General features: G+C 47.0%; 1 protein-coding gene across 1 annotated transcript in view; it reads right to left on the reverse strand.

Moving 5' to 3' along the window:
* The window catches only part of LOC113824967 (guanylate cyclase 32E), a gene marked incomplete at its 5' end in the record, with an annotated part of 113496 nt that overhangs the window by 8667 nt on the left and 92329 nt on the right, over window positions 1–12500 (reverse strand). The window contains 4 exon segments of the mRNA XM_070119770.1: window positions 1331–2010; window positions 2297–2487; window positions 4159–4333; window positions 6227–6295. Of these exon segments, the coding sequence (XP_069975871.1) occupies window positions 1331–2010; window positions 2297–2487; window positions 4159–4333; window positions 6227–6295 (1115 nt within the window).

Below are 12500 nucleotides of genomic sequence, written 5' to 3' on the forward strand. Positions count from 1 at the left end.
CAGTTTATCGACATTTATTTATATATTTGTTTTCTTTATCTATCTATCTGTCTACTTATCCATCTTTGTCTTGCTATCTGTCTATCTATCAATCTATTTATCCATCTATTTAGCTGTATGTCTATCTATCTATCTATGTATTCGCCTATCCGTTTGATTATATATCTATCTATATATCCGTCTGTCTCTCTATCTGTCTGTCTATCGATTGCATCTACTTATATTTACTCCGTTAACTATCTATCTATCTGTCATCTAATATTGCTGTATATGCCAATTTTTTGTGTATGGATATAGGTAATGTACATTACGCTCAACCGTATGCGTGTATGTATATACAATACGTAGGCTGTATATTTGCAAATGTGTTTATTTTCATGTAAGTACTTTGAATGACTTTACGTATGTACGTATGTATGTATATGTATGTATGAGCGTATATATATGTATGTATCTATATAAGCATGTACGCATGTACGCATGTATATATGCATGTATGTATGAATATATGTATGCATGTATGTATGTATCTATGCATGTATGTATGTATGTATATGTATGTATGTATCTATATATGCATGTACGCATGTAAGCATATATATATATGCATGTATGTATGTATATATGTATGCATGTATGTATGTATGTATATATGTATGTATGTATGTATGTATGTATGTATGTATGTATGTATGTATGTATATATGTATGTATGTATGTATGTATGTATGTATGTATATATGTATGTATATATGTATGTATATATGTATGTATGTATATATATGTATGTATCTATATATGCATGTACGCAAGTATATATGTATGCATGTATGTACGTATGTATGTATGTATATGTATGTATCTATATATGCATGTACCCATGTAAGCATGTGTATATGCATGTATGTATGTATATTTGTATGCATGAATGTATGCATGTATAATGTATGTATGTATGTATGTACACATGAATGTATGTATGTATGTATATGTTTGTGTTTGTATGTATGTACATTCGTGTGTATGTAAGTATGCCTATTCATATGTATGTATGTAGGAACACATCTATGTATATTTGCTGGGCCTCAAATATCGCTAGATCAAAATGAAACCAAATTAACCAGATATAAAGAAGAAAAGAAAAAAAAGGGAAAAGAAGAAAAGAAAAGAAGAAAAGTAAAAAGAAAAAAAAGAAAAAGAATAAAATATATATATATATATATATATATATATATATGTATATATATATATATATATATATATATATATATATATATATATATATATATATATATATATCTCAGAACGCGACAAGCAAAGCATGGCTCACCTGCTCCCGCCCCCGCCGGCGAGGGCGTCGGGAGCGAGCGCCGGGTCCCTCTCCGTGTCCCTGGGCCTCGACGCCGGGGGAGGCCCCACGGGGGAGCCCTGCGTGGCGTGCGAGGGCGTGCGAGGGCGCGGGGAGCAGTGGACGAGCGCTGGGGTGTGAGTCACCTCGACGTCGTGAGTAAATGAGGGTGAGTTTCTGGCTTCGGTCTTCTGAGTGATGGCTGGATTGTGACCCACTTCGATGTCGCGAGTAAAAGAGGGTGAGTTTGTGAGTTCGGGTCTCTGATTTAGGGTTGGGTTGTGAGTCACCTCGACGTCGTGAGTGAAGGAGGATGAGTTCGTGAGTCCGGCGTGAGCGAAGCCGGGCGAGCCGCTTGTCAGGCCGCGAGTGGCGCCGGGAGAAGCGAGATTGTCGTGGCGCGAGGGCGAAGGGGCGGCGGCAGGCGGGGGGATGCCGTAGCCCACGAGACAATGGCCGGAGGGAGACGCGGACGAGACGGCAGCACTTTGAGCAAGAGACGAGGGCTGGGCGCTGGAGGTGGGCGTGTGGGCGGTGCTCGGATGGGACTCGTCGACGGGCGTGCGTGTCGGTGTGGCCTGGCTGTCTCCGAGGGCGTCGGGGTTCCTCTCGTCCGGCCGCTGGACCCCCACCAGCCACCACGTCATCATCTGGCCCTTGCCCTGCGCGGGGACATCGCCGTTAGGTTACTGATCTTAGTATCATTATCATTAACATTATTACTACCTCTAGTATTATTTCTATTATTATCATTTTCCTTATTATTGTTGTTATTATTACTACTATTACTACTAAAATCATAATCATTATCATCGCTCTATTTACCATTATTATTAATATCATCATTATTCTCATCAGTACTACTATCCCCCCCCCCCGCTGTCACTCATCTCGCAAACCACGCCCCTACAGAGCCAACCCTCCAACAGACACCGCCATCCCACCCACCTTGACGTAGGTGAGCCCCCGCTTCTCGACCAGATATCCGCCAATCTTATCCAGCATCAGTTTGTTCGCGTTGGAAATGTGGATCCTCAGCTGCTCCCCCGTGGACTCCATCCTCGAGGCCGTGTTCACCGTGTCGCCGAAGAGGCAGTATCTCGGCATCGTGAGGCCGACGACGCCAGCCACACAGGGTCCTGGTGGGGGGACGTGGGAGGGGGTGCGGTTACTTTTGAAGGGAAGGTGGGTGAGGTGGGGCAAGCTTTGAAGGGGAGGTGGATGAGGTGGGGAGGTGAGGTGGCTTTTGAAGGGGATACAGCTGAGGTGGCTATTTGATGGGGAGGTGTGATGGCCTTTTGAAGGGGTGGTGGGGTGAGGTGACTATCTGAAGAGGAGGTGAGTGAGGTGGGGCAAGCTTTGATGGGGAGGTGGGGAGGCGAGGTGACTTTTGAAGGGAAGACTGGCGAGGTGACTTTTTGATGGGGAGGTGGGTGGCTTTTTGAAGAAATGGTGGTGAAGTGACTTTTTGAAGGGAAGGTGAGTGAGGTGCAGTGACTTAGTAAATGAATAAACAAGGAAATGAATAGATAGATGAGTAAATAAGTGAATGAATCTACAAATGAATTAACAAACAAATTAATAAATAAATTGATATTTTAATAAACAAATAATAACCACAACTTAACATCATCCGCCAAAAAGGAAAACAGCAGCCAACGATCAGCTAATGACACAAGTACTAAGAATAAAATTGTCACTTAACACCTCGGCTTCCAGCGAATGAATCCGGACGCCACAAAGGGAAAACCCCGAAGTGCAAACGTCACGGGAACAGATACCGATCACAGACACTTCTAAATTAATTAAGCAGCCTTAACCTAATTAATCCACCTGAACAAAACACTTTATCATTAATCAACCATTGCATGAAATTAATTAAACACGCTTATAAAAGATTGGGCCAGCTCGATAAAACTCAACCTGAAACAATTATACAGTATCAGTAATTAAGCGCTGCATGAAATCGATCAGCCGTCCTTATCAAAATGAACCCAGCTGAATAACATTCAATGTGAAACATCTCTGCATTATTGTCCGTCAACCACTGCATTATCATCAATCAGCCATTCCTATAAAAAGCAATTAATCTTTAAAAAAAGGAAGAAACAAAGGAACAAAAAAATACATTCCTTCAGGACGACACCCGTCTAAAATGGATCCAAATTTCGAACACCAAGCCCTCAGACTCACCCTCATGAATCCCGATCCTCGGCTAGAGCGTATCCGAATTTCGAACCCCAAACCAGTGTCACCACCATTACCGCAATGGACACGAATGCAACGCTAGATTCATGATTTCGGCGTTGATTAGAGTTAATAATCAGTTATCATCTGTATATCTGGACAAGAATTTATACAGGAGCGTAATACATGTAATAGACCAAATGAAATGTAGACAATGTTATGGCTTATATATATATATATATATATATATATATATATATATATATATATATATATATATATATATATATATATATATATATATATATATATATATATAATTAATCCGGTCTAAGCTACATCATCGCAACCGGATGGTTTGAGGTAATGGCGGTAACTATGAGCCAAACTTTCGCGAATGAATCCCGATCCCCAACTAGATCGTATCCGAATTTCGAACCCTCGAACCCTAAACCCCATCCGAACCCATCCCGACCCTCAGCTAGTTCGCATCCGAGTTCCGAACCCCCAAACCCGCGAACCCTCGAACCCTCGAACTGACCCGAATGAATCCCGACCCTCAGCTAGTTCGCATCCGAGTTCCGAACCCCCAAACCCGCGAACCCTCGAACCCTCGAACTGACCCGAATGAATCCCGATCCTCAGCTTGAGCGTATCCGAAGGGCGGTGCCTGATGGTGAAGGTCCTGGCGGCGTCGAGGAGCTTGAGCGCCATGGACGCGATCTCCCCGGCGTGCCTGTCGCCGTTGCAGATGGGGAGACCGGACACCACCATGTACGCGTCGCCTATGGTCTCCACCTGGCGGGGGAGAGGGGGAGAGGGGGTTAGTTGGCGGCGGAGGGGTGTGAGGGGTGGTGGAGGTGGGTAGGAGAATTGCGGGGAATGTTGGGGAAAGAAGGTAGGGGGGAGGAGGAGGGGAGGGCCAGAGAACACCATGTACGCGCCGCCTATGGTCTCCACCGGGCGGGGGAGGGGGGGACAGGGGGTTAGTTGGCGGCGGAGGGGTGTAAGGGGTGGTGGAGGTGGGTAGGAGAATTGCGGGGAATGTTGGGGAAAGAAGGTAGGGGGGAGGAGGAGGGGAGGGCCAGAGACCACCATGTACGCGTCGCCTATGGTCTCCACCTGGCGGGCGAGAGGGGGAGAGGGGGTTAGTTGGCGGCGGAGGGGTGTAAGGGGTGGTGGAGGTGGGTAGGAGAATTGCGGGGAATGTTGGGGAAAGAAGGTAGGGGGGAGGTGGAGGGGAGAGAGGAGGGGAGGGCCGGACACCACCATGTACGCGTCGCCTATGGTCTCCACCTGGCGGGGGAGAGGGGGTTAGTTGGCGGCGGAGGGGTGTAAGGGGTGGTGGAGGTGGGTAGGAGAATTGCGGGGAATGTTGGGGAAAGAAGGTAGGGGGGAGGTGGAGGGGAGAGAGGAGGGGAGGGCCAGACACCACCATGTACGCGTCGCCTATGGTCTCCACCTGGCGGGGGAGAGGGGGAGAGGGGGTTAGTTGGCGGCGGAGGGGTGTAAGGGGTGGTGGAGGTGGGTAGGAGAATTGCGGGGAATGTTGGGGAAAGAAGGTAGGGGGGAGGTGGAGGGGAGAGAGGAGGGGAGGGCCAGACACCACCATGTACGCGTCGCCTATGGTCTCCACCTGGCGGGGGAGGGGGGAGAGGGGGGTTAGTTGGCGGCGGAGGGGTGTAAGGGGTGGTGGAGGTGGGTAGGAGAATTGAGGGGAATGATGGGGAAAGAAGGTAGGGGGGGAGGTGGAGGGGAGAGAGGAGGGGAGGGCCAGAGACCGCCATGTACGCGTCGCCTCCACCTGGCAGGGGAGAGGGGGTTAATGAGCGATGGAAGTTGGTAGGGGGTGGGTGGGGGTGTGTGTGGAGGGGGATAGGGAAGGGTGGAGGGTGATAGGGGTGGGTGGAGGGGGATAGGGGAGGGTGGAGGGTGATAGGGGTGGGTGGAGGGTGATAGGGGAGGGTGAAGGGTGATAGGGGAGGGTGGAGGGTGATAGGGGAAGGTTGAGGGGGATTGGGGTGGGTGGTGGGGGATAGGGGTGGGTGGTGGGGGGTAGGGGAGTGTGGAGGTAAATAGAAGAATTGTAAGGAAGGGTGGGGAACGAAGGTAGGGGGAGAGAGAGGGGGCCAGAGACCACCAAGGACACGTCGCCTATGGTCTCCACCTGGTAGGGGAGAGGGGGGGAGGGGGAGAGAGGGAGAAGTGGGAGAGGGAGGTTAGTTGACGGTGGAAGTTGGTGGGAGAGTGAGTGGAGGTGGATGGGTTATGGTTGGGAGAGTAAGCAAGGGTAAGGGTGGGTATGGTTGGGTGAGGGTATAAGATGGGCAAGAGTTTGGAAAGAGTAGAGGGGGGTAAGGGAGGGTAGTAGCGGGTAAGAAAGGGAGGGATAGGTAAATTGGAGAGTTGTGGGGAAGCAAGGTAGGGGGAAGGTGGAGAGGGGAGAGGAGGGGAGGGCAAGGGCGGCCGGTGTGGGAGAGAGAAGGTTTAGAATGGGAAAGGCAAGGAAGGTAAGATTGAGGGAAACACACACACACACACACACACACACACACACACACACACACACACACACACACACACACACACACACACACACACACACACACACACACACACACACACACACACACATAAATGCCCCGCCCCCCACACGTACCTACAGAAACGTTATATGTAGTTCATGCTTACCTTGTACACGTCGTAGTCACCTATTATGGCGTCGAAGCAAGTGTACAGGTCGTTCAGCATGTCAACCATCTGCAGAAACATTAAAAAATCATTAGAATAGTTTTGACGACAGAGAGCTGTAATGTATAGCAACGTAAAAATATTAAATAAACAACGATATATATCTATATGCATATATGCATAGATACATACATACACACACACACACACACACACACACACATATATATATATATATATATATATATATATATATATATATATATATATATATACATATATATATATATATATATATATATATATATATATATATATATATATATATATATATATATATATATACATGTGAGTGTGTATGTGTGTGTGTGTGTGTGTGTGTGTGTGTGTGTGTGTGTGTGTGTGTGTGTGTGTGTGTGTGTGTGTGTGTGTGTGTGTGTGTGTGTGTGTGTGTGTGTGTGTGTGTGTGTGTGTGTGTGTGTGTGTGTGTGTGTGTGTGTGTGTGTGTGTGTGTGTGTGTGTGTGTGTGTGATTCACAGCCAATCGTTCCATTGCAGGTCTCTCAAATGTTTATTTTATTGACAGCTTGTTAGGGAATGCTACTCATGCCTGAATGGATGCGAGCGAGCGTATGTGCGTGTGAACACACACACATACCCAGCATATATGCATGTATGTATATACATAGACACACACACACACACATACATATACAGAAGAAAATAAATCATAAAATTATAATGATGATGATAGTAATAATGACAATACTAATAATCATACCAGTGATATCAATAATGAGGACGATGATAAAAATAACGATAATTCCGATGATAACAACAAAAAAGACCACATCATCACCCTTCTCCTTATCACCGACCCAAAGACGGATGCCCAACATCCTTCCCCAAAATCCTTCCTGAAAAGACTCCTTCCCGACGCGTGCCTGTCAGCCTCAGCGCCGCCGGGAGCAGACCCGCCCTGACAACCCGCTGAGGCAGAGACCAAAGGGCGCGACGCCCCTTGATGTCACTCGCCGCAAAGGAAGTCCCGGCGGCGCTCGCGGGACGAGGGGCGCCGGGCTCCGAGTTTTTTTTTTTTTTTTTTTTTTTTTTTAGTTTTCTTTGGGTGGTTGTTTGTTTGTATATATGTCTATCTGCCTATCTATCCATATGCCTGTTTATTTATCTTTTGATATATATATATATATATATATATATATATATGCATTCATATATATAATATATATATATACATATATATATATATATATACATATATATATACATATAAATATATATATATATATATATATATATATATATATATATATATATTCATATATATATTCATATATATATATATATATGTATATATATATATATATATATATATATATATATATATATATATATATATATATATATATATATATATATATATGCATATATATCTATATATTCATTTTTATATATATATATATATATATATATATATATATATATATATATGTAAACAATGCGTGTGTGTGCCTATTCGCACATGTATGTATATAGGAACCGCCACACATTCTCTCTCTCTCTCTCTCCTTCTCCCCCCCCCCTCTCTTTCCTTTACTCTCTCTATCCAACTCTCCTTCTCCCTCTCTCGGTCTCCCCCAAACACCCCCACACGCGCATTCTCTCACCCACACCCACACACACACCCGCAGGGAACAAAAGACCCCAGAGCACAGAGCCAGACCAACACACACACGCACAAACAGACACCCTTCCACCCTCGTCCACGTGGCACAAAGAGATGCAAGTGTGACGTCTGACTCATGAACACGTCCCCGCTCCCCCTGTGTGTTCTTCTGCCCGGCGATCAAAGTTCCCCTCAGGCGTGAACTTCCCGCGGCATAAATCTCTCCCCTGCCAATAGCACTGGTTCTGCTAGAGTGTGAAATGGCCAAGTTATTTTTTTGCTTTTTTTTTATCCTCATTTCTTTTTCCTTTTTTCTTTTGTTCTTTGTTATCTCCCGTGTTGTATTTTCTGGTAGAGTGGTAAATGGCCATTTTTTTGTCTTTTTTATTTATCTATTTTCTATTTCTTTGTTATCTCGTGTGATATTGTAATCAGCTGTATATCTAAATAGCTATTTTATATAGTGTTTTTTTTATATCTCACACGTGGTATTGCAATTAGCTGTATATTTATATAGTCTTTTATATAGCGAGTATTTTTTTTATATCCCACCCACGCGGTATTGAAATCAACCTAATATCTCAAGACATAAATTTATATAATGGGATTAAAATGACATATAATACATACCGATGAAATGACTTAAGTAAGCACCCACAATAACAAATGATCATCAACGAATTAATACTCAAAACAGACGCGAGGAGTATTAAAGTAAAATGCAAATATCCCCTCCTGTCGAGTACAAAATCTGTCTCCCAAATAAGGCGAATTGAATCGACTTCCGATATCCTGATGTCATTCAACGCGATGCATCTCTTACGTGTATATGGTATACAGAGAAAGAGAGAGAGAGAGAGGGAGGGAGGGAGGGAGGGAGGGAAGGAGGGAGGGACGGAAGGAGGGACGGACGGAGGGAGGGAGGAAGGGAGGGAGGGAGAGAGAGAGAGAGAGAGAGAGAGAGAGAGAACGAGAGAGAGAGAGAGAGAGAGAGAGAGAGAGAGAGAGAGAGAGAGAGGGAGGGAGGGAGGGAGGGAGGGAGGGAGGAGGGAGGGAGGAGGAGGGAGGGAGGGAGGGAGGGAGGGAGGGAGGGAGGAGAGAGAGAGGGTGAGACAGAGAGGGGAGAGAGGGAGAGAGAGAGAGAGTCAGAGAGAGAGATAGAGAGAGAATAAAGAGACAAAGAAGAGGGAGAGAGAGAGCGAGAGAGAGAGAGAGCGAGAGGCGAGAGAGAGAGAGAAAAAGAGAGAGAGAGAGAGAGAGAGAGAGAGAGAGAGAGAGAGAGAGAGAGAGAGAGAGAGAGAGAGAGAGAGAGAGAGAGAGAGAGAGAGAGAAATAAAGAGACAAAGAGAGAGAGAGAGAGAGAGAAATAAAGAGACAAAGAGAGAGAGAGAGAGAGTCAGAGAGAGAAAGAGAGAAATAATGAGAGAAAGAGAGAGAGAGAGAGAGAGAGAAGAACACATAAACACCTGTAGACGAACAAACAGATGCCATCCAATCTTTCGAGAAGATTCCCTCTCGCCTCATCGTCGAACCCTCCTCCTATAACCGTATTTTCCTCCTGATCCAAAACGATAAGATAACCCTTACGTAATCCACAAACCACCTCATTTTTTCCCCTTTTCTTTCACTTTCTTTTATCCTCCTGCATCGAATATGTCCTGCCTCATTTTTTTTCCCTTTTTTTCTACCCTCCTGCATCCTTCCTCTTTTTTTTCTTTTTTTTTTTGAACTTCCTACATTTTTTTTTTTTTTTTTCAAAACCTCCTGCATCGACAAGTCCTCCCACACATTTTTTTTGTTCTAACCTGCATCGAAAAATCCTTCCTCTCTCATTTCTTTTTTATTTATCGTTTTTCTTTTTCTAACCTCCAGCATCGAAGAAGTCTTCCTCATTTCTTTTTTCTTCTTCTTCTTTCATTTCCCTTTAACCTCCTGCATCGAAGGAGTCCTAACTCGGGGCGACATTAATTCCCTTCCTTCCCGCGCCCAAGGAGCCAAGAATATTGCTCCTGATTTGCGGTCTCATATCATGAAATTCAGGAGAGTCTGATCCGCAAATAACCTGTGCAAGAGGCCGGGAAGATGCAGCTAGGAGGAGGAGGAGGTGGTGGAGGAGGAGGAGGAGGAGGAGGAGGAGGAGGAGGAGGAGGAGGAGGAGGAGGAGGAGGAGGAAGAGGAGGAGGAAGAGGAGGAGGAGGTGGTGGTGGAGGAGGAGGGGAGGAGGAGGAGAAGGTGTAGGAGGGGAGGGAGGGAGGAGGGAAAGGAGGGAGGAGGGAGGGAGGAGGAGGTGGTGGTGGAGGAGGAGGAGGAGGGAGGAGGAGGAGGAGGAGGAGGAGGGAGGAGGAGGAGTTGAGGAGGGAGGAGGAGTAGGAGGAGGGAGGGAAGAGGGAGGAGGTGGTGGTCTCTCCTCCTCCCCCTCCCTCTACCTCTCCTCCACCTACAACTCCTGGAGGAAAGGGAAGTTGGGATGGAGGAGGAGGGGGAGGGAGGAGAGGGGAGGAGGAGGAGGAGGAGATGAAGGGAGGAGGAGGAGGAAGGAGGAGGAGAGGTGAAGGGAGGGAGGGAGATGGAGGAGGAGGAGGGAGGAAGAGGGAGGGGAGGTGAAGGAGGAGGAGGAGATGGTGGTGGAGGAGGAGGAGATGGTGGTGGAGGGAGGGGGAGATGGAGGGTGGAGGAGGGGAGAAGAGGAGGAGGAGGTGGAGGAGGAGGAGATGGAGGTGGAGGGAGGAGGAGGACGAGGTGAAGGAGGAAGGAGGAGGAGATGGAGGGGGAGGAAGAGGAGATGGAGGAGGAGGAGGGGAGGAGGAGGAGGAGGAGGAGGGAGGAGGGGAGGAGGAAGAGGTGGAGGAGGTCCGTAGCCATCTCCTCCTCCCCCCCCTCCACCTCATGCTCCTCCTGGACCTACTGGCTCACTCCTCCTACAGGAAGATGTAGTGGAAATGGAGGTGGAGGATGGTGGAGGTTGATGGAGGAAGAGGAGGAGGAGGAGGAGGAGGAGGAGGAGGGAGGAGGAGGGAGGGAGGGAGGAGGAAAGGAGGAGGGTGGAGGTGGAGGTGGAGGAGGAGGAAGATGGAGGAGGAGGAGAAGGGAGGAGGAGGAGGGATGGAGGAGGAGGAGGAGGAGGAGATGGAGGTGGAGGTGGAGGAAGAGGAGGTGGAGGTGGAAAGGAAGAGGGAGGAGATGGTGGAGGTGGAGGAGGAGGAGGAGGAAGGACGAGGTGGAAAGGGGAGGGAGGAGATGGAGGGTGGAGGAGGGAGGAAGAGGGAGGATAAGAGTGAAGGAGGAGGGGAGGAGATGGAGGTGGAGGTGGAGGGAGGAAATGGAAAGTGGAGGAGGAGGAGGAGGAAGGGGGGTGGAGGAGTGATGGAGGTGGAGATGGAGGAAGGGAGGGAGGAGGTGGAGGGGTTTGGAGGTGGAGGAGGAGATGGAAGAGGAGGGAGGAGGAAGAGGAGAGAACGAGGAGGAGGAAGAGGAAGAGGAGGGAGAGATGGAGGAGGAAGAGATGGGGGTGGAGGAGATGGAGGTGGTGGTAGAGGAATAGGAGAAGGTAGAGGAGATGGAAGTGGAAGAAGAGGAATGAGAAATAATAATGAGAAGAGGAAGACGAAAGAGGAGGCGGAGGAAGAGGAAGACGATGAAGAAGGATGAACGTGCAGCTGGAAAATCTCCTCCTGGAAAGGGGTCAGGCTCGATAGGGAAGAAGAAAAGGACGAAGAACGGGAGGAGAAGGTGGTGTGGAGGAGGACGAAGAAGAAACAGAAAAAGAAGAAGATGAAGAAGAGAAGAAGAAGATGATAATAATAAGAAAAGAACAAGAAAAAGAAGAGGGAGAAGGAAAAGAAGAGGAAGAAGGAGAAGAAGAGGAACAAGGAGGAGGAGGAGGGGGATGAAGAAGAGGAAGAAGAAGAAGAAGGATGGAGAAGGCCGGAAAGGTGCAACGGGAGAATATTTGTTCCGGGAAAAGGCAAGCTCGATGCAGAGGGTGATGGAGGAGGAGGAAGAGGAGGAGGAGAAGGAGAAGGAGGAAGAAGAAGAGAAAACGGAGGAGGAAGAGAGGGAGAAAGAGAAAACGAAAGAGGAAGAAGAAGGAAGGGATGGAAGAAATAAACAAACATAATCCAGGAAGAAAAAGAGAAAAATAAGATGGAGAAGAAGAAAGATGAAAGAAAATCTGATAAGTGAAAGGAGGAGGAGAGGGTCATCCTCGATTGAGAACAGAATGAAAGAGGAGGAGGAGGAGGAGGAGAAGGAAAAAGGTGAAGAAGAAGAAGAAGAAGAAAGGCAAGAAGATGAGGAAGAAGAAAGAGAAGAAGGAGAAGAGGACAAAGAAGTAGAAGAATACGAATAAGAAGATGACGAAAAAGAAGTAGCAGTAGAAGAAAAAGAAGTAATAGAAGTCAGAAGAGAAGAAAGAAAAAGAGGAAGACGAAGAAGAAGAAGAATGAGGGGTAAAAGGATGAGGATAAGGAGGAGGAAGAAGAAGAGGGGAGGAGGAGGAGGAGGGGAAGAAGAAGCAGGGAGGAGGAAGAAGAAGAGGAGGAGAACAACAACAGCATGGAGAAGAAGGAGAAGGAGAAGGAGAAGAGAAGGA

Source organism: Penaeus vannamei, unplaced genomic scaffold, assembly GCF_042767895.1.
Source record: "Penaeus vannamei isolate JL-2024 unplaced genomic scaffold, ASM4276789v1 unanchor636, whole genome shotgun sequence".
In the NCBI taxonomy this organism is placed as follows: domain Eukaryota; kingdom Metazoa; phylum Arthropoda; class Malacostraca; order Decapoda; family Penaeidae; genus Penaeus; species Penaeus vannamei.